At 42.5% G+C, this 26,200-nt stretch overlaps 1 protein-coding gene across 1 annotated transcript in view; it reads right to left on the reverse strand.

Annotated features, from left to right (window-relative positions):
- The window catches only part of DPT (dermatopontin), a 28,267-nt gene extending 6,816 nt beyond the window's left edge, over window positions 1-21,451 (reverse strand). The window contains exons 1-2 of the mRNA XM_061629543.1: window positions 21,055-21,451; window positions 10,163-10,288 (exon numbers count right to left, since the gene is read on the reverse strand). Coding sequence (XP_061485527.1) covers window positions 10,163-10,288; window positions 21,055-21,353 — 425 coding nt within the window. The 5' untranslated portion in view covers window positions 21,354-21,451. The remainder of the gene's footprint in view (window positions 1-10,162; window positions 10,289-21,054) is intronic.
- Between the last annotated feature and the right edge of the window lie 4,749 nt (window positions 21,452-26,200).

Raw genomic sequence — 26,200 nt, forward strand, 5'->3', positions numbered from 1 at the left:
GCTGCCTCAAGAGAAGGACTATGAGGGGAGAGAGACTCTGTTGCCATCAGGGAAGGCTGCTTCCACCTGCCTTGCCCCACCCTCCAGCCTTCAAAAGGGAGCTTCTTTAGGAGGACTTTCTGATCTTTGGGTTGGGCTGTGTGGGTTGGGGGATAGCTTCTACTTTGTTGTTTAGTTTTATTGCTTCTTTTTTGATGTTTATATACTTTTATGTCTGATGTTTATACGCCTTTATTTTGTACGTCGCTCAGAGTGGCTGGGTTTCCAGCCAGATGAGCGACTAATAAATCGAATAAAATAATAAATAAATAAATAAATAAATAAATAACAAAAGCTTCATTTGGAACAGCCTCCAAAAGTGAACTCACTCAAGACTTTTCCTGCCTAAGGGTGGATTTTTCATCATCACAATCACCCTATAATTACTTACACTGTCCTGAAAAAAACAGCCTGCATGTTAGTAACATGACCCTTGAAGAGTTAGATATTGGAAATTTATATTATGGGCTAAGTTGGACTCTACCCCTTGGAATTTCCTTTGTTCTGCTTTTCAGTTTCAATTGTGTTCTTTACCCAGCCAGTGATAAAGAAACATGTTTGCTAGCCTGCAGTAAGAAGAAGTAAGAGTTTGTTTATTCTGCAGCTATTTTGATGAGTAGAGCAGGCCTGGGTGCTTATTGCTAAAGGATATAGTGAACAAGGGGATACCAAATAAAGAGATAACTTAAAGTGATCTGAAAAAATATCTACCCTAATTTACTCTTCACTCTTTAAAGCACTCCCTATACTCACAATCATAGTGGATTTTTTTCTTTTTCTTGAATACCTGATGGCAAAGTATTCTTGAATACTTGATGGCAAAGGGTAAAAGATGAAAACAGCACAGAAACACTACTGTGTACACTAATCTGGATGGATGGCCATCTAGGGTGTAACTCAGGCCTAATTTCTGATTTTCCCAATGTATACAGTTCAGCATGATGCCTTTTCAGGGTTTTTGGGCAGAAAAATCAACCCAGCAGCCAGTAAAAAAAAAAATATCGAATTGCTGTCCATAATTAGTTTCCAACTGCTTAGTTAGTCCTTTATGTAGCAGCCAGTTAAAATGTTTTCCCTTGATTGTCCAACAGAAAGGAAAAACTAAAGGTCAGGAACAAGACTAGAAGGAGAGATCCTCAAGGAGGAGTTAACAAACACACCCTAAAGTATTTATTTTCTCTCTGAAAAGGTGTATTATGAACCTACCATTCAAAAAGCTTTCTTGCATGTTTTTCAAGCATTTTGATACATTTACAAAATATCTATACTTATGCAGTAAATATTTTACAAAGTTCAGGACTCAATTTCATTGACTTCAACAAGAAAGTTATAATTATTCTTCTCAACACCACTCTCCCTAATTGCTTGACTATGGTTGCATTGTAATATGCTCTTACTCGGTCTCTAAACCTGTTTTTTATTATTGGTGTTGTGATACAAGATTAATACTGTTTTTTGAGGAAACAAGCTCCACACTAGTTTTTTACATCTTAGTTATAGCATAAACTATTTTGCTTCACACCTTTTGGTATCCCCTCTTATGAAACAAAAATATGCCAGTCATTTGATTCCTGGCGTTCATCCTAAATTTTCTGTTAACCTCATTTTTTACATAGCCCATTATACAGTTAACACACCCTGTGCATGGAGGAGGACTGAAGGGGAAGTGGCCTTTCTCTCCCCTGGCCTGGCCCTCACATCCTCTCCACCAGTGGGGTGTGTGTGGCTGTGCTATGCATCTCCCCCAGATCTTGGAAGATTACTTTTAAAAAGGAATACTATTACTGTTACATGGCCCCCAAAAAGAATAAATTACCATGACAATTACAATTGTTCTGAAAGGAATTCATTACTTTACTGTTACTCAAAAGTAATCACTACAATCACACTGAAATTACTTTTTAAAAAAACTAGAGTGCCTGCAAAGTGCTGGCCTTGGCTGCTGCACACTAAGTTGCCTAAAACAACATTAAAAATAAACACACATACAGAGGTAGTAGAATAATTCTTTTTATCTATAAGATAGCAATGGTGGTCTCTCCGCTGGTAAGGGAGGTGGGGAGGGAGGCAGAGGCCACTACTCAGATTTTTGTACGTCAAACCAAGTGCACCCCACACACACACACACTCAGCCTGCAAGCATCATCTCTTGCACTCAACCACCTCCCAGACCCTGCCCTATGACCAACTAAGGGACACACACCCACGCAAACATTTTCCCCTGAGATGCAAAAAAGTTAAAACACTGCAAATGCAGCAAAGTAGTCAGGAAGGGCAGTGGAAGCCACTTTGTGTTCCAAGTGCAAACACAGTATCCACACACACACACACACATCATCATCATATTTCACCTCCACAGTTCTGCTCTTTGGCTCCTTTTTTCCTTCACTCCATTTTTTACCACTGTCCATTTTTTAAAACAATTGTTTTCTCCACTCCAACCCGTCTCGCCCTGTAGTTTACTGTAGTTGTAAACTACAACAGTGGTCAAAATCTAATGGACCAACACTTTTTAGACCAGCTTTCCCCAACCTGTTGCCCTCCTGATGTTCCTGAACTACAGCTCCCATCAGTCCTGTTCAACATGACCAGTATTGAGGGGTTTCGGGAATTGTAGTTCAAAACATCTGGAGGACACCTGATTGAGGAAAGGTGCTTTAGACAGTGTCCTCATACAAGTTGTTATGAGGCTGCAGCTTTACAGGGCTTGGTGGACAGGGATTGGCTGAGAGAGTTCATAAAAGTATAGAGTTGGAAGATGACTCCATCTAGTCCAACCTTCTGATGCAGGAAATCTGTCGAACAATACATACTGCCAGGAAGTCCTTCCACATATTTAGTTGAAGTCTCCTTTCTTGTAAAGTGATCCGGTTGGTTTGGGTTCTACTCTCTACAGCAGGAATGGGCAACTTTCCAGAAGTTGTTGGACTACAACTCTCATCATCATTAATCATTGGTCATGCTGGCTGAGGCTGATGGCAGTTTGAGTTCAAGGAGATTTAGAGGGCCACAGGTTGCCCACCCCTGCTTCTAAGCAAACAGAAAATAAATTTGCTCCATCATCTATATAGAAGCCCTTCAAATATTTGAAAATGGCAGTGATGTCACCTCTTACTCACCTCTTCTCCAGGCTATATGTGCTGACTGGATTAATGGGAGAGTTGCAGTATAAAACATCTGGAGGGCACCAGGTTAGGAAAGGTTAGGTGTGGGGAACGTCTGGCCCTCCAGATATTGATGAACTACAATTCCCATCAGCCTCAGCAAGCATGGGAAAGGCTGTTCTAATTGGTCAGACAATTAAGGAAAAGAATAAAAACTTAAGGTAACTTGCCCAAGTACACCCAATGAGCATGTGTCAGAGTCAGAAATGAAAATGAAGAATGTAATGTCTCACTTTGTTATCCCAGTTCAATGGAGTCTTTCTGTCTACAAGCCTTTAGCTATTTTCAGTGATTACAGACACACTGAAATTACCCTATATTTTCTATATAATTAAGCATATATTCCAAGACTCTGTTATTCTGTTGAGTTGCCTATTTAATTACAGATCATTTCCCTACTCTTTTCTCATTTTCCCCCTTCAAAACACCATTCAGCGCACTTTCTAAACATTGCCAGTAACAGAAGAGCATTCTGTAGCCAATAAAACAAGAACAACCAAGTCTGGGATTCAGGAACCATTTCAAATTCTTAAAGGAAATTTAGCTCCCACGCCTGACAGACTGACTGTGCGATGTCAGCTTCTCCCTTGCTGTTGGTGTGCATGCATACAAGACAGAAATGCAGTTTAGACTGAGGGCCAGGTGGAAAGAGGGACTTGCAACTGCATTTCAAGCTTTCTGCTCTTTTTGTGTTATCTTTGAACACAAGATACCTGGGACGGGCCGCAGCTCAGTGGCAGAGCATCTGCTTTGCATATGGAAAGCCCAAGTTCAGCCCCCTGCACCTGGGAATGTTCTGTGCCTGAAACTCTGGAGAACTACTGCGAGTCAATAGACAATACTGAGCTAGATAGACTAATGGTCTGATTCCATATAAGGGTGCTTCCAGAATGACCGTTGCTATTTTTGGGTGGGATTCAGTTGCATACCAACAAGTTCAGGTTGCAGAATTATAGCTGATGGAGAGGTCTTGCCCAGCAAGTCTGCTTCCCCAAAAGACTGGACTGTTTTGCAATAAGAAAAGTGAAAGGAAAATGCCCTGGAAAGTGTGTGATAACTCTTGCTTTGATGCAACCCCTCTAACCTCCCCACAAACAAATCAGAATGAATGCTCATTAAATAGCTAACATTGCCTAATCTCCCTGCAAACAAATCAGGATGAAGGCTTGATAAGCACCTCATTTGGAAGCACCCTAAAGCAGCTTCTGATGTTCCTATGCAGCAGATGTGTCCTAGCTGAAGTGCAATTTTCGCCCTCCAGCCAGCAATTTTTTCCCATGCAGTTATACATATTGGGGAATGGCTTTTTGTACATTTTAACTTTTCCTCCCTGTATAGGAATGTCTCTTTGGCCACTAAGCAATGGCATCATTTTCAGTGTATTTTCCGTCCTTAACAATGGGTTCCGCTGCGGTTCATTTTCTTTCCTTTTCACTTAATAGTATGCTGGAGGTCTCCCATTCGGACACTGGCCAGACCCAGACCTGTTTAGCTTTAGTGAGATGATGGCCTCCTGTGCTTTCAGGCCAAGAAGCTTCTCAGCCTTTTGGCTAAGATCAGTGAAAACATTCTCTGCTATGATTAATCTGTTCTTATCAGTTTAATATCGGATACGTCTTCTATTTGAGGACTATATGTTAAACTCTTGCACTTTCAGACCATACCTTAGGACAATCACAAAGCATCACACACGGGCACTCTGGGGAATAAACACAGCGACTGCCACCCAGCAGCTGCTAGGAGAATAGTTGCTACCAATGATGAGCCCCTAACACCATCTTTCACTCCCTGCCACATTTCATACTTTTCCCCATCACCATAATGCCCTACCCCTCCCATTTTAATCGCCTGTGGTGGGACACTGAAATGAAAGGGATGCATTTCTCTATTTCTCTCTATTAAAAAAGATTGCAGGCTCAGCCATGGAAAAAAGAGCATACCAGCAGCAGTAGCTCCACTCCCCTGACATTGGCAGTGAAAGATTCCATTAACATCTAGATACCTTTTATAAATGGCAAACTGTGTAAAGGTAAAGGCCATATCTGCTATAGCCCATATTCTATAAGCCAGGGGTAGCCAGTGTGGTGCCCACCAGATGCTGCTGGACTACATCTCCTATCAGCCCCAGCCAATATGACCAGAAGTCAGGGATTATAGATGTCATAGTCCAACAGCATCTGGAGGGTAGCACATCGGCTACCTCTGCTATAAGCCCTCAGCAAATGTGGGCATAGCTTGCACAAGCAATAGGCTCAGTGAGCAACTGCAACATCAGCATCAGCCAAACCATTCTGGAACTCAGTGGCCCTGCTTGGTTGGAGCACGAAACCATTATAAACAATATGTGCAGGCTTTCCAGTGCTCTAAGGACATATGTTTTATATATGAGAGTTTCAAGCTGAGCTTTTAGACTGCTCTCCACCAACATAGATACACAGACAGATGCAACAGAATTATTTTGTAATGACACATTCGCATCTGCAAGGAATTTGCTGCTTCTCTATTTAAATTTCTTTTTTATTCCTTCCAGGTTAACCCTGTGAGCTATAGGACAGCTGGCCTCTCATCACAGAACCATAACATGTATTTGATTCCTAGAGCCTTTCCCAGGGAAATAACTTGTGTTGCCTTCCAAGATTATATTATGATAGTATAATAAAAATGTCCTAGATAAAAGAACAAGGCTCAGTCCAACCAGATGCAGCAGTGATGAGATCTCACAGGTTCCCAGTAAATTAAGGCTGCAGTTCTGCAATGCGTACCTGGAAGTAAGCTCCACTGAGTTCAATAGGGCTTACATCTGAATAGATATGCATAGGTTTACACTTTAAGGCTGCCATCTTATAAGGACATACAAATACACCCCGCTAAACTCAGTAGGATTTAGTATACCATGAACTTGTTCCATAAGGAAGATATAGAAATGCAAATAGCTGCTTTCAGGGAAGATCTGGCTATTAAAATAACTGCCAACAAGATTCTGAGCACAAGGTATGCTTGACTTCATAAAATAGCACTGTGGTGTAGTGGTCAGTATGTGGACTTGGGTACTCTGTGTTCAAATCCTGATTGAACACAGTTGGTAGGCCAGTTGGCTAACTCAGACACAAACTGAGTTATCAATCTGTAAAATGGAAATAAAAAGGGCCTACACTTTTTATGATGGAAGGTATCGTTGTTGAAAAGTTCTAAGGGGGAATTGCGTGTGAAGGATTTTGTGGAGGTAGGAAAGGGCAACCAGAATGATCAAGGGTTTGGAGCAAGCAGCTCCCCTATGAGGAAAGGTTACAACATTTGGAGCTTTTTCATCTGAAGGAAAGGGGAGCAAGGGAAGATTAGATAGAAGCACACAAAATTATGCATGGTGTGGAGAAATTGGATAGATGGTTTTCTCCCACTCTTATAACACTAGAACACAGGGACATTCAATGAAGCTGACCATTGGAAGATTCAGGACAGACAAAAGAAAGTACTTCTTCACACAGTGCATAGGTAAGCAGTGGAATTTCCTCCTACAAGAAGTAGCAATGGCCACCAACTTGGATGACTTTAAAAGGGGATTAGATAAATTCATGGAGGATAAGGCTATCAATAAACAGCGACTAGCTATGATAGTTATGTTCTAACTCCGCTGTTGGAGTCAGTACGCCCCTGAATGCCAGTTGCTGGGAATCACAAGTGAGTAGAGTACTACTGTGCTCCGGTCCTGCTTGCTGGCTTCCCATAGGGATCTGGTTGGCCACTGTGAGAACAGGATGCTGGACTAGATAGCGAATCCAGCATTGGCTGATTCAGCAGGCTCTTCTTGATAGATAGATATGGATACAGAAACAGACACTCTAGGATGTCAGAAACAGATAGTTGGGGATTCACATGTAAACAGTTTCAGATGTTTTCAGCCATGCTGCCTGCTATAAGGCAAGAGTTGTAAATCAACATAGCAAATAGAAGCTTCAAGATGTCAGCCTAAATGAAAGTTGCAGCAGTGTTACTTGTCCCACTGAGACACAAAACAAATTCCTTCCATCACATGAAGCAAAGACTTCAATGATGGCCTTCACTAGTAAAGCAGAGAGCACCTCCTTTATAAGACAGACTTTTGGCAGGACTTTTGCTTTAAGTGCAGGTTCAGATCCTCAGCCAACACTTGGAGGGACACTTGAAGGTTTTATGAAGCCAAGACCAAGATTTCTTGCCCTTCTGTTTGCATGGCAATGTTTATTCTGGATTTGTATGCATTGTTGTTGCATGTAGCTGGTCTGACAAAAGGCAAGTAAACATCTTGTGAATGAATAACTGAAAACTTTGTTTCCTTCATATTTCTATTTATCTAAGATACTTTGAGCTGGCTTTGTTGAACTAATTTAAGGAACCAATTTGCCAGTTTTCACCTTAGCTGCACAGGCAAAAACAGGTGGGTAGGCAGGCACCCTGGTTCCAAATGAGGCAGCTATATCAACAGTCCAATTGCTTGGGTCATAATATATCCATTTTGCCTATTTTGTTCCAAGTTATATTAAAGCTGGTTCCAGTCAGGAGCTGACTAAAAAACAGAATTTACTCAAGGCTGCAATAGTATGTATCACTACCTAGAATTAAGTTACAATGAGCACAGTGGGACTTATTTCTGAGTAAACATATATATATATTTATTTATTATTATATTTATATCCTACCTGTCCTCCAAGGAGCTCCAGGCAGTGTATATGGTTCTCTCTCTCTCCATTTTATCCTCACAGCAACCCTGTGAGGTACATCAAGCTGAGAGATTGTGACTGGCCCAAGCTCACTCAGTGAGCTTCATGGCTGAGTGGGGATTTGAATATGCCTGCTGCTTACAAAATGCAGATGACTCAGAAATTTTGTAAGGTGCCTGGCCCAAACCAAGAGATCTGTCTAACTTTGAATTCCTCAGTGAAATGGGAGATATGACTTTTCTTTCTTTTGCTTATAGTTGCCCAGCCTTCACCAAATTGTCCCAAGGCAGGTTATAAAAAGATCACAGCTTAAAACAAGGAGAGGTTACAGTGCAGGAGGAAGGAAGCCACCCACTCAAACAATGTCCTGACTATCAAGATAAAGATTTACTCTACCCCCCTAGTTAGGGTGACCCTATGTCTTACTTTATAGAGGAAAGTTCTCTATTTTAAGGACCGTCCAGTCCAAGTCTGATTTAAAATAAAGAATCATAAAAAGGGGAAGCAGAGGCCTTTATGTTGCCCATCAACAGTCCACACCCGGGCAGCACACTGAGGAGACCCAGGTCATTTGGTCCAAGTTTTTCCTACTATGGTGAGATGTGGCAGATTTCTATTGAAATTATATTAATTTGTAAACTATATATTTAAATTGGCGTATGTAGATTTTATGCATATCTCTGTCCTCTTTTGGCTGATGTGTTAAGTGGCTACGCTGTCCCTGGTGGTGCACACAGCATGTGAGGAAGGGAGGGAACTAAAAGGGCATTTGTGGGAGATGAACCGGTGGGGAAAGCCGTGGCTGCCTCATCTCCTGCTTGCCTGGGCACGTTTAGTGGACTGTATTTTCAGAATGTTTGTCCAGAGAGAGAAAGCAGGCCTTAACTTTGAACAGGGCAGGTCCAGGGCCACAGGCCTTTGCAAAAAGTGCTTCTTTTTCAGTCTCAGTGTGTCATGACAAGCTGCCGTTGCGCGGTGGTGAGAGGAAAGCGCTCTGTTCATGACCTGGGATACTTCATATGTTTATTTCACAAGATCTGCCACAAGCTCCCTTTGCCCAATTTTAGGCAATTACCCCTCCCACTGCAACCGCATATGACAGCCCCTGCTGTTCAGAAAGGACTCCAACCCTCCAGAGAGGTTGGCAGGGGGCACAGGAGGCTGCAGGGGCACAATAGGAAGAGAACTATTGGCTGAGTGAATAGCCTTCTGCTCATGCAAACACTGGGCATGCATTACACTCAGGGCCGGTTCTGAAGGGCGGCCAGGTGGGGCACTGGCCCGACGGCCCCTGGAGCTACAGGGGGCCCCTCAGCCACCCCTCTGCTCCCCTTCCACAATCCGTGGCCCCTACACACACACACACACACACACACACCTACCTGTCTGCTGTCTTTTACCATTGGCCTTAACGAAGATGGCGGCCGCAGTTTCCCTAACGTACTGAAGCCCCTGCCGCCATCTTAGTTGATGGCAGAGATGCACGCGTGTAGCATGCACGTGTGCCATCAACAAAGATGGTGGCGGAGGCGTCATCCCCTTAGGGAAACCATGGCTGCCATCTTCGTTAAGGGCAATGGTAAAAGACAGCAGACAGGTAGGTGGGGGGGCGTGGGGGGCCGTGCACATGCGTGCGCCTGTGTGCATGCACGCACGCGGACACACACACAAGCTGGGGTCCAGGGCAAGCTGGGGCCCAGGGCAAACTGATGTCCAAGGGCCCTGGCATTCCTGGAGCCGGCCCTGATTACACTTATATCCCACCTTTCCTCCATGGAGCCCAAGATGGCATACAAGGTTCTCCGTCTTCCCATTTATCCTCATGATACACCATGCATTACACATTTTGATAATTACTTGACTAATAGAGCCCCAGATATTGCAAAAAGAACAAAGTATGAGAAATACTTAAAAGAGATGACTGGATAATGAAAGCTTCTTACAGGCTTCTTACATGGGAGGCATTCTTACCTGGCTCCTTCAAGAGGAAGGATGGGCTATAAATTCAATTTATTATTATTATTATTATTATTATTATTATTATTATTATTATTATTATTAGTGTATTTTCCAAAGATACCCTTTCCAGTATGATGTTGATTGATTATTTGTAGTGTGGTTTGTAAGCACTTAATGTGTACTTTCCCCATCATCATTCTGCTTGATGATGTGTCCTTCTCCACTGGACTCTCTATACCTGACCAAACAGATTTGATTGAGACAATGGGTTCTCAGTGTATTAGGGCATTTTTGCAAACTCACCAACATGAATATGGGCATCTCCGGCTATAGCGGCAACAATAAAATTGCCACTCTCGATCAAGCACAGATGGGAAATACTGGCTCTGGAATCCTGCCACCAAACCATTACTTGAGCACGTTTGATACCTGAGAAAAGAAATAATCACACTGAAATTGTTGTTTGAAACATTATTTCTTCCAGGCTACCAAAAACTGGCAACTAGGCATGAGCAAAAATGCCAATTTTGTTCTCTCTCAGTTTCTCATTTTTCTACTGTCACGTTCAGTTCTTCACATTTCCATATCAGTTTTAAATATCTTATTTTAAAAACCATCCTCATCAAAATTGCTCAGCATTTTAATGTGAATTTCTCCTAACATGCAGTTTTGTATACTATTTTGCCTGATATACAAATTTGCAAAGCAGTCTTCCCTGATATAATGTATTTTGTATGCTATTTTCACTAATATATGCACTACTATATGCATTTTACCCTAGTATATGCATTTATATGCATGAACAGGGCCAATGTCCTTAGGCAGCTGCCAGGGGGCCAAGCATCCTAAAAGGGCCCACAGTCACTGATGGCAGCCCTGCATTCCTCTTAAAAAAATGTTTCTGGCAAACTGTCCCAAGCAGCATCTGAATCTAGCTACCATTTCAAATGTTCAAAATTTGATGTCACAACACTATGTTAGACGCATTGTAGAAAATTAACACGACAGCTATATACAGCTGGCCAGTGTTGTTTGGAGTACTGCTGCCCATGATGGCCACCAGATAATCCCACCAGGGCCCACTGATGGTGCTTACAAGCACTGCTGTTGCCACATACCATTTTAATTCCCCTGCAATACCTCTGGGACCCTGACAGAGCATTACTCTGGAATGTTGATGTGTGCGGTATTTGCGTTGTAAGCGCTGTTACACTAGAGTATAAGTAGTCAAGAAATCCAAGAACATGACATAGTATTAAGAGTCCATTTACTTCGGACATTAAGGCATGTAAGCTTTACAAGCAGTTTCGTTTTCCCCCATAGCAAGAGCACACACAGAAAGCTGCTTCTTCTTCAAGAACAAAACCCCCACAGAGAAGCTGGCTGCTCTGGCTCCAGCCCTTATCTCCCGTTGCCTAGGAACCAGCAGGTGTTGACCTTGACAGCCTGCAAGTTCCTACAAAGACATAACAAAAACTCTTCCTTGCTCCAGGCTTTCAGACTTGATGAAAAATAACCAGAGGTAGTATTGCCTACGGGTCAACAGCTCCCACCTTTTCATCAAGACTGTATCTATAACATTTGCAACTATAACATTTCCATTTCAACAGTACAGTTCTACAATACATAGTTACACATATGCATCCAATAATACATTTCAATTCATTGCATCATACATTACAGTTTCGAAGCTCAAACTTTATTAATCAAACTTTGGTTGTACACAAGTTAGATATAACGTTTCTGCATCCATCTGTATTTCTTTGTGCATACCCGGGCTACTGACTATACCTACAGTAAATCTGTCAGGAGGTTTCCCAATGTTAGCTCTCTCAGAGCGCCTTAAGGGAATTGGAGCTTCGGCTCCTGCTGCACCCCCATCTGAAGCACTTGTACTTGGAACGACTTGCTCAGAATACATCAGATCGTCAGCCTTACGTTTCTTTGTTTTACGTTTGCCCCAAATCAGTTCATTTAATGCATCCTTCAGTGGTATTTGTGTTCCTTCCACTTTCACCCCTTGTGTAGGTGTCGGTCCTGGTGTTGTTGTTTCATCTGACCCATTGAGAATAACTGTTTGTTCATGATCCCAAGGCTTGTCTGAGACTTTAATGCTTCTGCTCAGAATAACTTGCTATGTTTGTGGAACCCACACTCTGTACTATGCATTCTGAAAACCCAGCACAAACCCTTCCTGTGCTCTAGGTGCCAATTTGCCACGTCTTTTCCCTTGTGTAATATGAACCCAGCAACGGGCTCCAAATCTCTCAATGTACTGCACCCTCGGCTTTTTCCCAGTGAGTTTCTTGTAGGGTGACATTCCAATGGCACTATGTAACACCCTGTTGTGTATGTAATTCGCATACAGAATACATTCTCCCCAAAAAGAGTGTGTGAGACTAGAATCCTCCAACATGGCTCTCAAAGCTTCCTGAAGCCCTCTGTTTTTTCTCTCCGCTATCCCGTTAGAAAACGGAGAAAATGGAGCTGTGAAATGTTCTACACCTTCACTTTCAAGGTATGCATGTAATACTTTGCTTGTAAACTCTCCCCCTTGGTCTGATCGTATCACCTTCACAGTGACATTATGCTGCGTTTGAATTTTCTTGATGAACAGACGCAACTTCTGCTCTGCCTCATCTTTCCTCTTGAGCAAATAAACACGAGTGAACCTCGAAAAATCATCCACTACGACCATAAAGTATCTTGCACCTCCTTGTGAACTGTTTATTGGCCCTGATAAATCAACATGGATTAGCTGGTAAGGGGTGGTTGTCGAGCTTTCCGCCTCCCGGTTTATGGGTGCAATAGTATCTTTTGCTTTATGGCAGGCATCACAATCCATTATCTGCCCACACTCAGTCAATTTCATGTTTTCACTAAGACTCGGGTTTTTTTTAATTGTTTCGTAGTTTGCATGCCCCAGCCTTTTCTGCCAATCATGTACACAGCCTTTATGTGTTCCAGCATTTAACATAGCACACTCTGCCTGATTGCTCTTTATTACAAACTGTGCATCTTTCAGGCTCCCTTGCGTGCATATTTCACCCCCTCTTTTCACAAAACATTTGCCTTTTTCAAACACCACTGAAAACCCAATGCTGGTTAATTTTCTGATTGACAAAATATTATTAGACAATTCAGGGACATACAATACATCAGAAATTATGCCAATCTTACTCAGTTTCAATGTCCCTTGCGCCTTGACAGTTCTTCTCGATCCATCAGCTAAAAGAACAGAATCCTGCACCGCCTTTGAAGTGTGCAATAAACGTAAGTCCTTTACGAGACTATGGGACGCTCCACTGTCACAGACCCATTCTGTCTCCATTAAATGAGGCTTTTCTGCGCTGACAAAGTTCACACTGCTCTGCTTCCAGCCTCCATCTCTGTTTCTTTGCTTGAGTGCACAGTCCCTTTGAATGTGCCCACGCGCTCCGCAAAAACAACAAGTTTTCAGCCGTTGCTGCTCCTGGTAGTTTGCCTGCTTGCTTCTGACAGCTTCCTTCGGCTCGGCCTTTTGCGCCTCCTGTCTCCGCTGCCACTCCTGGGTCAATTTTTCCTCAATAAAACCCACGTTCAGGCCGCCATCTGGCATTGCTTCCATAGCCATGACAAAATTATTCCAGCTTCCATCGAGTGAAGCCAGGATAATATACATCTTCTGAAGGATACTGTGTTCCACGCCTCGGTCTTCTAATTCAGCAAATAGGCACCTAAATTCAGTAAGATGCTCAGACATGGTGCTTTCTCCGGTGAAGCGCATCTGGTACAGCTTTCTTGCCAAACACAATTTCGATCCCGCAGTATGTTGCACATGCAAAGCCTGCAACACGTCCCACATACGTCTGGCTGAGGGTTCATCTCTCACGTACATCAGTTGAGAGTCGGATAGAGCCAAGGTAATAAATGCCTGCGCCTTCTCATCTTTCCGCTTCCAGGCCGCTGTTGGTGGTGCTGGTGGGGTCCCTTCAATCACCTCAAATAAATCCTCTTTTATCAGGAAAGCCCGCATTCTCATCTTCCAGCTGGCGTAATTATTTTCTGTAAGTCTCTCCATCGGCATGCCTCCAGACATGTTTACAGCCATCTTCGTTCACTTCTGTCTGGCACAATCAATCACGCTGCTCTCTGGAACTCAGTCTGCAGCTCAGACCACTTACTCTGTTGTAACGCGCGCTGGATCTGGGCCCATAACCCTGTTGATGTGTGCGGTATTTGCGTTGTAAGCGCTGTTACACTAGAGTATAAGTAGTCAAGAAATCCAAGAACACGACATAGTATTAAGAGTCCATTTACTTCGGACATTAAGGCATGTAAGCTTTACAAGCAGTTTCGTTTTCCCCCATAGCAAGAGCACACACAGAAAGCTGCTTCTTCTTCAAGAACAAAACCCCCACAGAGAAGCTGGCTGCTCTGGCTCCAGTCCTTATCTCCCGTTGCTTAGGAACCAGCAGGTGTTGACCTTGACAGCCTGCAAGTTCCTACAAAGACATAACAAAAACTCTTCCTTGCTCCAGGCTTTCAGACTTGATGAAAAATAACCAGAGGTAGTATTGCCTACGGGTCAACATGGAATCCCAAAGACATTGTGGGGGATTAAAATGACAGATGCTAGCCACTGTCACCCAGGCCCAGTGCTGGACAGATGCTGGGTTTCCAAGGCCAAACACTGAAAAGTCTGATGAACCCTGGTGGCTGTAGCCAGAGTTTTGCATCAGTGACAGTGTTGGCGGTATGCCCTCGGGGCATTGGCAACTGCCCAGTAGTGCTGACCCTTGATGCCTTGCCTGACAATATTAAAGTTCCTTTTCCCAGTTGTTTTAAATGTCTCAAATCTGCTTCTGAACCAGGCCTTACAGCCCATTGCCTGCTTGCCCCATATATCTGCCCGGCAACTGTGCTCCTCAGATAGGGCATTACTGAGAGTACTGTGCCTGCCAGTTAGTTTGTACTAAAAACCAGGCCTGTATTGTTGCAGCTCCAGCCCTCTGGAATCAGTTACCAACTGAAATTAGACAGGCGCCCAGCATTATGAAGTTTAGGTGCCTACTGAAGGAATTTTTTTTCTTTAAGAAGGCTTTCCATGAAGTTTGACCCATTCATTTTATGACATATTAGTTGTACGTCTGTAGAATTGTTTTCATTGTCTTTAAAATCTGCACCTTTTGTGTTTTTATCTCATTTTATCTTAGCGCACACTATTTTGAATTGTTTCTGGATGTGAAATGATCTATAAATCTGTAGAATAAATAACGACAATGATAATACAGTAGGGCCCCATTTTTCGGTGGCCCGCTTTTCGGTGTTCCGCTAATATGGCGGCTAAAATTAGAGTAGGGCCCCACTCATACGGCGCTTGTTCCACTTTTACGGTGTTTGTTGGGCATCAGGCACCATTTTATTGAAGGAGTTCTGCTTTTCAGTAGGTTTTGCTTTTAGGCAGGGGTCTGGAACGTAACCTGCCATATGAGTGGCGCCCTACTGTACTCCCTTTTTAAAACTTGCCTTCCTCTCTTGTCACAGCCTTGTGCATAAATGCACTAAGAAAATTATCTGTGGTTTTTCGCTGCCGCAGGCAATGACACATATTCTTCCAAAAGCAAAGTGCTACTGTAGACTAGAAATACGTGGGTGTTTTTTTTTTTTTTTAGTAAGCCTGTCGTGGAAACCAAAACTATTAGTCCTTATTCATAACTGAGCCACCATTGTGGCAGCTATTGTGCTTCAAGGATACTGGCAAGATTTCACACAGACAGAGATCTCTGCATTCTGTCTTTCAAAACAGCAGATAAACTGGTGTTGCTTTATTCAGCTATTACCATCAAAGCCATGCGATTCTTTGAAGTAGATTGTTTCATTTGCCTTGCTTTTCTCAAGCGCCGATATGCTCACTGTGTCATATCTCCATAAAATAATAGTTGGAACTAATGACTTCATCTATGACTTAGCAGTCAGTGCCACTGTCAAGGAAGTTTGATATCTTTAAATGGTACAAAGGTGGAGGGTAGGGCGAGATCTTAGGTAAAACTTCTACATAAGGATATCAGTTCCAATTTATATAACTGAAGCCAGACGTTTCAGAGGAACGTGACCTCAAATGGCTCCATAGCCTTGAACTGCTAACCAGTCACTCTCCCCTTACATTTGATTTCCATCTTGTCAGCGAAAAGAGAAAAGGAGTGAAAGAAGATGGCTGCATCTGGATATGGGTTTCAGAGACCAGAGGATCATAAAAAGCTGCCTTGTGCTGAGTCAAACCCATTGGTCCATCCAGCTTGATATTGTCTACACTGGCTAGCAGCAGCTCTCCAGGGTTTCAGGCAAGGAACAATCCCTAGCCCTACCTGGGGATGCAGGGATTGAACTTGGGACCTTCTGTCAGCAAAACAGATGCTCCATCACTGAGCCACATCCCTTCCCTGATATGAAATGAGCTTTTCCCAGCTCCAGCACTCCCTACAATGATGCAGCCTCCCTCATTGCTAAGCCCTTTCTTCTCACCAAACTACCCTTATGAAGAGGGCAGGGGGTCCAGTGGAGGGAAGGCTTGCAGAAGCCACAGGGACCTCATTCTGAAGGCATGGAACATGGCTGCCTTAAACATTCTGAATGAAACCCCCACAGATAATTACGTCTAATTTTAGGATGGTGCATTGGAACACCTTACACTGTTCTCAACTGTATGATTGGAAACAGGCAATGCTTTTTACAAGAGTAAAAGGGAGTATTATTAATTAATTAATTAATTAGATTTATAGCCCACCCTTCCTCCCAGTACGAGCCCAGGAGTATGGTAGACCCATCACTGCTGGGGGCTACGCACTCATGTGTACCACCATTATCTCTAATTAAACTGAGTTTGTAAGTTTTACCAGCACTAAATCGTCATCATCTGTGGCTCCAGCCTCAGTGGTGCAGTGGAAGGAGAGCTAGATTAGGAAGTGGGAGGCCTTAGGTTCAAATCCCTGTTTGCCTGTGAAGCTGATTGGGGAATCCTGGGCAGTGCTTTCTTAGCCTAGCCTATCTCACAAGGTTGTTGTGAGGCTAAAATGACTCAAAGATATTATATCCTACATTCAGACCTTGAGCTAGAGTGAGAAATAAATGTACATTATTTGGTATGATGTTATCTAGCCCTGCTTTATTCGTCAGAGACTCCATTGGCATTTCTAGACAAAATATCAGATGATGATGTTAATAAAATATCTGTGCATACATGGAAAAGTGTGCATGTGCATTTCCAAACCAGAGTGGTAAAAGGGTAACAATGCTTTCTTAATATATGTATTCTTTCCAGATTAAAATTGTTTTTCTTGTTGTCTTTTTCATTTTAAAGACATAACTCAGATCTTCTTTCAGCAACGAAACTGGCAGTCTTTCTCTCTTACAAGCCTTTGTCTTGTGCCAAATAAGCATATTCTCTATGAGGAAAGCAAAGAAGAGACATATATGCAGCAATGAGCTCTATATTTAACAGATGTGAAAATGTTTTGTTGAGTTCAGTTAACATTTTCATGTTTAACCCAAAGTGCCAAAGGCTCCTAAGGGGAATGGGAGGAGTGATTATACCTTCTTGTTTAGCTTTCTGTTTTGGCCTTGGGATATTGAAGGACATGGACATCTCTTTCTAAAGGGTCTCAGTTAAGCATTCTGGTATATGACTAGCATTCTTGAAAGAACAGTAGAAACAGTTTATTGCACACTCTTATTGCTTCTGATTGGTTTGCCCCAACTCTCACTTTGGAAGGTCCCCAGAGGAAGCAAGTGTTCAGTAAGATGGCTGACTTCTCAGAGAAACCTAAGTTCTTCTGCAAGCTCCTATATTTCCATGTTCAGCTGTGCTTTTGGATGTTTTGAACCAATCTGAGGCTGAGAGGAAGAAAGTGGTACATCAGAGCATAAAGTAGCAAGTACTATTTCTATTCAGCTTCCAATGATGAGCATGGTATATTCTATGGTTATGAACTTTCATTTGAAAGACTGTTTATATGAATAAGCAGAGAAGCAGTTGCAAGCACAGCAAATGATGGAATGGGGGGGATCTCTCTCAGATAGGCATAAATCCCAAGCACACCAGTTGTCACCCACTGATCAGTTAGACCAACAGTGGGGAATGTTTAGCCCTCCAGATGTTGTGAAACTACAACTCCCATCTGCCTTGACTATTGGTCATGCTGGCTGGGGCTGATGGGAGATGTAGTTCAGCAACCTCTGGAGGTCCAAAGGTTTCCCACCCCTGAGTTAGACTCTTCCTTAGCTTATCTATCTCCTGTCACCACCATACGTTCCCTTTTCACCCCATGCTTCAGTCAGACCTATTAAAGCATCACAGCATTAGAAGTGACTGACTGGGGTGGGGAAGCTACTATGCTAGCTTCCCAGCAGGTTGTTTATTTATTTAAAACCTTCATATACCACTTAATATTTGCATTTCTAAGCAGTGTACATAAAAACAAGCCATACCTATTAACAATAGAACAATAAAACCACCATAAAACCAAAGATTTCCTTAACATGCCTAGTGGGACAAGATGGGTCACTGTTGTTTACCAAGAGGGAGAAGGGGAGGGAAGAGGTAGCAGGGACATTGGCATGGTGCATATGCAACAGGAGAGCCAATCTGGTGCTCCCACCAGTGTGTTTGCACTGTGCCAATGTCCCCACCCCCTTGCTCCCCCTCCTGGTAAGCAACAGCGACCCACATGCCTGGAAGCTAGCAGAGCCTTTCCACTCCAGCGTGCATGTGCACATGCATGCGCACGTGAGATATAGATATCGAAAGAATCAAACAGTTATGGGCGGAGTGAACGAAAGAAAAAAAGTAGGGAACCCCCAAATGCTTGAAAAAATATTATTTATTGTAACAAAAGCCCAACACGTTTCGGCCACTCAGTAACTCAAACTAATAATTACCACCAGATTTGAGCAGATTTGCTAGCGAAGAATAATTTAGACCAGTTCATCCCTGACGCAGGCCAAAGTACTGAGTGGCTGAAATGCTTTGGGCCTTTGTTATAATAAATAATATTTTTTCAAGCATTTTGGGGTTCCCCCACTTTTTCCCTTTCTTTTGCTTTTGGATGCTTGCCACCTTCTGCTGATGAATATGGGGTGAGTGAACCTGAGTAGACAAATAGAAAGTAACTTTTAAAATAATGTTATGCAAGGATGGATGAAATGAAATGGACTGCCTTCAAGTTGATTCCGACTTACGGCAAGCCTATGAATAGGGTTTTTCATGGTAAGCGGTAATCAGAGGTGGTTTACCACTGCCTTCCTCTGAGGCTGAGAGGCAGTGATGGGCCCAAGGTCACCCAGTGAGGTTCATGGCTGTGTGGGGATTCGAACCCTGGTCTCCCAGGTCGTAGTCCAACATGCTAACCACTACACCACACTGGCTGTCAAGAATGGATAGGTTAGGGTAAAAACAATGTCTTCTCCAGGAGGAATCAATTTTGCTGCCATAGCATCCATTCCAACATCCTTCTCTTGACTAGCATCAAATCTTTTGCACAATTAGTAAAAGAATTGACTTCCAAGTCGGTACAAATCTTCCAAATATTGATACAAAATTTTCACTTTATTTATGTGCTTGCTCAGCATGTTGCCATCTAAAAGTTTCAGAAAAGCAGTGTGATGAAAACGAACATACATACTAGTGATGACATGTATATATTTTTATTAATAGACCAGATTATACAGAGTTTCATTCTTTTGCATCTCTGTTCTAAAGGTTTTGGAGTCACTTTAGTACAAACACACATTTCAAAAGCAGTAAAATACAAACGATATTAAGGATGCAAACGAAATTTGATGCAATTCACATATATAGCTAAATCGATCAAATCTGTACTTTCCAAACCAATATGAGAACTGAAACACAGCCATCCTTTGATTGCAATTTTCCAAATTGTGCAATGCAGTTCTCCAATCAATGTTTACAAAAATGCATATCCCAGGAGGGAATGTGTATAAATATGAATATAATGGTGAAAATAAAATATAAAAAAGGCATTATATTAGGAGAGATTGCTTGCAAAACTGTATACATTAATCAAAACTGCAGACAAAGATGTGTTTATTAGAAGAAATTCAACTAAAATGCTGAAGAATTTTCATGAGGATTTTAAAAAAAACAAAAATTGCTGCAGAAATGTGGTGAACAGATACTGAAGATTTTAAAAATGAGGAACTGAGAGAACCGAAATAGATAGATCCTCCCATCCTTAAATGAGATTGTAAAGGACCTTGGTAAGAAGAACTAGACCTCTATGACTAAGGGAAGTGTTGCGGGGGGCAAGGGTTTGACCACCAGTCAAAAGCAAGAGCATCTTTCTATGTATAGTTTCATTTAAACAAATATACATTATTTGAATCACAAACAAGGAAAAGAGGCAATGGGTTAACACTGAATGTTTAGTGGACACATTTACATATATTCTGCCTAAAACTATTGGAGAGCAGTGAGTATGTTTGACAGAATGTTCTATATACATACTATGAAGAAAAAGTGGGAACTGGGAATATGTAACAAAATATCTGCTCCTGGTTTTTGAGGTCTTGGATTAGAATGATTAAAAGTCCTGTCTGAATTAGAAACACAATGAGTCTTTCATTGTGCAATTAATCCTGCATTGCATTCAAATGTTGGTGAAGATCAACAGTGCTTTCTTCAGAGAGTTGAAAGTATTATAATAGAGCTATCATTGCTCATTTACAGTCATTCCAGAAACACACCCTCCCTGATATTTTTCTCTGGTCAAACAGATTTTGCAAGGTTTCCCGATGCTTTCAAAATCTTCTTGAGCAGAGCCAATAGTGGGACAAAAGGACTCTCCTCATTAAAAACAACTATTGTCGACCTAGCTCCAGCCAAGATTATTGAACTGGTTAAGAAAAGTATGTGATGGTGGGGAAAGGGTGAAGATAAATTGAGAAATGTCCACAATATATATAAAGCAAAGGAATGGGACAATGTTGTGACTGACTCATCAATGGAAATTTGTAGCAGAATAATCTTTACAGCTCCCCGGATTGTTCACACAGGTTTAAGCAGATAATTCATTAACATGCATTTCTGTGACTACCACATGCATTGCTATCATTACCCATTGCATCAGCCTGATGATGCATAACATGGTTTTTTTCCCCCAATGGTAGCTGCTAAACAAAGTTGAAGCTTGGTGTCCTACCATTCCAGTCCAGCTCGGTTGATCTCTTCCCACCAACACTCTGTTGGCTCTCCCAGGGTGTGCGGGGTAGACATGCAGGCATAGTTCCACAGTCTGTCAGAGCCTTCTTTTCTGCTGAAAGTGCTCCTCACTGCCACTATCACTTGCCCATGAGGACACTGGAAACTGAAACCCTGCCGGTACACATTGGCCCATGCATCGTTGCCCCTGTAGTCACTGTAGGGGTCATAATAGTCCCCATACTGGCCCCAAGCCACCGTGAGCAGTGGCAGGAACATGCAGAGGAGAACAAGGTCCATGTTGCTTGTGTTTCTGGCTGTAAAATGCTCCACTGGGTTGTTGTGCTAGTTTTTTTTATATCACGTCTAACATTTGGACTCCAGATGTGGAACATCTAGCTCCAAATGCTATGTGTCATCGTTTAGCAAAGCTTCTCTGTACTAAAGAGTTGGCTGCAGACACATTCAATTAGTTTTAAGGTGGAATTTTACAAGCACACTAATCCTTTACATTGTCAGAACTGGGATTTCCTAGGACTGTGGACTATTTATAATTCCAAGTGCTCCTATATAAAAGAGGTGTACAATATACATCACAGACATCCACACAGTAGCTAAAGTTGGGGAAGGGAGAAGGAAGAAACCTTTTCAGTTTTAAAGGGCTGCTACTGCTGCAGGCAATTGTAGTTTAGTGAAACACTGGAATTCCAGGAATCACACTGAAATAACTTCAAGTGGCAATTTTCCATCCTTAGCCTCTGTTCAGCTATTTAAAAAAGAAAGAAAATAACATTCATTCCCTCCTACCTGTATTGGAGAAAAATCTTTTCTCATTGATTAAAATATACAGGCCCTGATCCAAGTGGGAGCATATGTCACTACTGCACTGCACTGTAAGCTGGTAGCCCTGCCATAACAATCAACAGATCAGTGTCTTAAGCAGATAATCATCATCATCATCATCATCATCATTATTGCTATTATTATTAAAATTTATATCCCATCCTTCCTCCCAGTAGGAGCTCAGGGTGGTAAACAAAACCCTAAAAACCCTAAAACATATTTAAAAAACAGACTTCAAAATATATTAAAACAAAACATATTCAAAAACATATTTAACAACATATTTTTAAAAACTTTAAAAACATCTTAAAAGCAGTTCCAACACAGATGCAAACTGGGTAAGGTCTCTACTTAAAAGGCTTGTTGAAAGAGGAAGGTCTTCATTAGGCACTGAGAAGGTAACACAGATGGTGCCTGTCTAATATTTAATGGGAGGGAATTCCAAAGGGTAGGTGCCACAACACTGAAGGTCTGCTTCCTATTTTGTGCAGAACGGACCTCCTGATAAGATGGTACCTGCAGGAGGCCCTCACCTGCACAGCGCAGTCATAGACTGGGTGTATAAAGGGTAAGACAGTCTTTCAGGTATTCTGGTCCCAAACTGTATAGGGCTTTGTACACCAAAGCCAGAACCTTGAACTTTCTGAGACTACCACATGCATTGCTATCATTAACCATTGACTCAGCCCGACAATGGATACCATGGCTCCCCCCTGTGTTGTTTTACCTTAGATTACTTGACTCTGGATTACCAACAAAACAGTTTATTATTTGTTATAAATGTAGAACACAGCTGAGCATAAGACATCCAACAAAGGCCTTGCTTCGTGGAACTCAGTCACTCCTTGATCTGCTGACTGGTTTCAACCAATCCTGACTAGCCACATTTGCTCTACAGTTCTTGAAGAGACAATTAACTATTTCCACACACCCTCTCCACAAGGGCAGCTCCTAAAGAAGTTGAAGCTTGGTGTCCTACCATTCCATCCAGTGGGTTGGAGAGGGGGAAGGGTAATAAATTGAGCTACTGTTCTTGAACAGCTGAGGGTCCCTCCAGGTATCTTTTTTTATTGTCCATTCATGATTAACTGTACTCATGATGATGGTATCAGGGCAGGCTATATGTGATGCCACTTTTAATACTGTTTCCTTTTGGACAGACATACTGCTTTGTTTCCAGTCAGTATATGTCTTGCAACGTCCTGCTGAAATCCGGTAACGTTTCATGCCACAAATGTTCCAAGGGCTGTTTTTGTCCTGGTTTTGTAGCACTACATTGCAAGAGTGCCTCTCCAGATGGCAATAATGTGGCAATACTGCAAAAGCATCACAGAACTAATAAACCGGAATGATGCATGGATGGTCCTGTAATCAATTCACCACTATTATTGCATCAGTGCCATGTTGCAGAAGACACCCTAAAAAAAAGTTTGGAGGGACCCTAATAGTTGTAATTGCTAGATCTGAAAAGGAATCACACAGCAGTGTTTGAACACATAGTTCCTCAGCCAATGCGTAGGGAAAACATGTAGAAGCCTTTTTCTATGCGTATATGAGTTCTGTCTGAGTGTCTGACAATGCAATTCTATGCATGTCTACTCAGAAGTAAGTTCTATTGGGTTCAACAACATATACTCCCATAGTCACGTTTGTATAGGAGTGCAGATTAACTTTTGTCAAAGAAAAATGTTCTTATAAAATTGATGTATTTTAATATTTCATAATTTTTATGGATTGTATTTAGGGATGGAAGAAACCATCAGTTTTGGTTCTTTCAGTTTCTAATTTTTCCAGTTCTCCATGTTTCTGCAGCAATTTGTGATTTTATAGAAAAAATCCTCATAAAAATTATTCAGCATTTTAATGCAAATTTCTCCTAATAAACTCATCTTTGTCCGCAGTTTTGACTAATGCATATGTTTCTTCTAACATAATGCATTTTTGTATTTTATTTTCACCAATATATTCATCTTTATACACATTTTCCCCTAATTTATGCATTTTTGTAAACATTGGTTGATTGAACTGCATTGCAAAATTCAGCTCAGTGTGGATTTTGAAGGATGGCTGTATTTCGGTTCTTACAGTTTACATATTGAGAAATTCAACTTTAGATGCAAATCTAAACAATCTAATGTCTCCCCCATTCCTAGTTGGGAGAAACAAACACTTGATAGACATAGTTTAAAATCCCTGACCCCCCCCCCCAAAAAAAATTGAATTCATTTTTGGTTTCTGCTTGACAAAACGAACCAGTCAGTATAGATAGCCTGGGTGAATGATTGAAGGGAAAGGAAGCCTGGAGGCGACACAGAGCAAATACAGTTAACATGCAAGTGTGTAATCTGCTGTAAACGCATGATGTCAATTTAAACTATTTGAAGAAAAGATAATATCGTATAAAGGGAAAGCTACACAGTCAGGAAACTTAATTATGTTGCAAGAGGGACTGGCCATGAACAAAAAGATGGATGCAGATCTGGCTAACAAGACAATGCTGGTTTCAAAGAACAAATCAATGAGGGAAGAATGTTGTGTGACTGCGAGACATCAAAGAAAAAGAATCAATGAGTTGTATTGAGCTAAGTCCGACTCTGGGTAGACCCACTGAAAATAATCAACTTAAGTGAGCCATGTCTGTTAACTTCAGTGAGTCTACTCTGAGTAGGACTAGGATAAGGTCTCAACTTAAAAGGCTTGTTGAAAGAGGAAGGCCTTCAGTAGGTGCCGACAAGATAACAGAGATGGTGCCTGTCTAATATTTAAGAGTAGGGAATTCCAAGGGTAGGTGCTCCCACACGAAAGGTCTGTTTCCTATGTTGTGTGGAATGGACCTCCTGATAAGATGGTATCTGCAACAGGCCCTCACCTGCAGAGCACAGTGATTGACTGGGTATATAAGGGGTAAGACGGTCTTTCAGGTATCCTGAAGATTAGAACCTTGAACTTGGCCTGGTAGCAAATGGGCAGCCAGTGCAATTCTTTCAGCAGCAGGGTGACATGTTGGTGATACCCTGCCCCAGTGAGCAATCTCGCAGCCACATTTTGCACCAGCTGCAGCTTCCGGATGAATCTGAAGGGCAGCCTCACATAGAGCACATTACAGTAATCAAGCCTAGAGGTTACCAGTGTGTGGACAACAGTGGTCAGGCTATCCTGGTCCAAGAACGGCCACAGCTGTCTTACCAGCCAAAGCTGGTAAAAGGCACTCCTAGCCACAGAGGTCACCTGGGCATCTAGCGAAAAAGATGGATCCAGGAGCACCCCCAAACTCCAGACCTGTTCTTTCAGAGGGAGTACGGCCCATCCAAGGCAGGCAACTGACCAATTATCTGAACTTGGGAACCACCAACCCACAGCGCCTCTGTCTTGCTAGGATTCAGACTCAGTTTATTGACCGTCATCCAGCCCACTACCGAGTCCAGGCAGCAGTCTAGGGCTTGCACTGCCTCTCCCAATTCAAATGTTACAGAGAAATAGAGCTGGGTATAATCTGCTGGACAGCTGTTATAATACAGTGAGGAGGAGAGCCTGGCTGGGAGTCCAGAGTCTATGAGTTCAAATTCCTGCTTGTGACTCCTGAGTGTAAAGGGCCAGCTAAAGATCAACCCCCCAGCTCAGGGGTTATGTGCTTTGCCACCTGTGTAGCCGTGGGCAAGCTGCATAGTCCCAAGGAGCCCAGTTGCCCCCCAGCTGGCAGTTGCGGACAAGGAAGGAGCTGGCTTGTGCAGCTGTAGCAAGCTGAGCAGGCCCTAGCCAGCTGGGGAGAACTAGCCTCAGAGGGAGGCAATGGTAAACCCCCTCTGAATACCGCTTACCATGAAAACCCTATTCATAGGGTAGCCATAAGTCAGGATCGACTTGAAGGCAGTCCATTTTCCATTTTTCATCATCTGCTGACACCTCACCCCAAATCTCATGATGACCACTCCCAAGGGCTTCATATAGATGTTAAACAGCATGGGGGACAAGATGGTACCCTGCGGCACCCCACAACACAACTGCCAGGGGACCGAAAGACAATCACCCAGTGCTATTCTCTGAAAACGACCGTGGAGATAGGATCAGAACCACTCTAAAACAGTGCCTCCAATACCCATCTCACCAAGTCAGCCCAGAAGGATACCATGGTCAATGGTATCAAAAGCCGCTGAGAGATCAAGTAAGAATAACAGGATTGCACTGTTGGAAAGTAAGAACATAAGAAGAGTCTGCTGGATCAGGCCAGTGGCCCATCTAGTCCAGCACCCTGTTCTCACAGTGGCCAACCAAGTGCTTGGGGGAAGCATGGAAGCAGGACCCGA

The sequence above is a fragment of the Rhineura floridana genome, chromosome 5 (genome assembly GCF_030035675.1).
Source record: "Rhineura floridana isolate rRhiFlo1 chromosome 5, rRhiFlo1.hap2, whole genome shotgun sequence".
In the NCBI taxonomy this organism is placed as follows: Eukaryota; Metazoa; Chordata; class Lepidosauria; order Squamata; family Rhineuridae; genus Rhineura; species Rhineura floridana.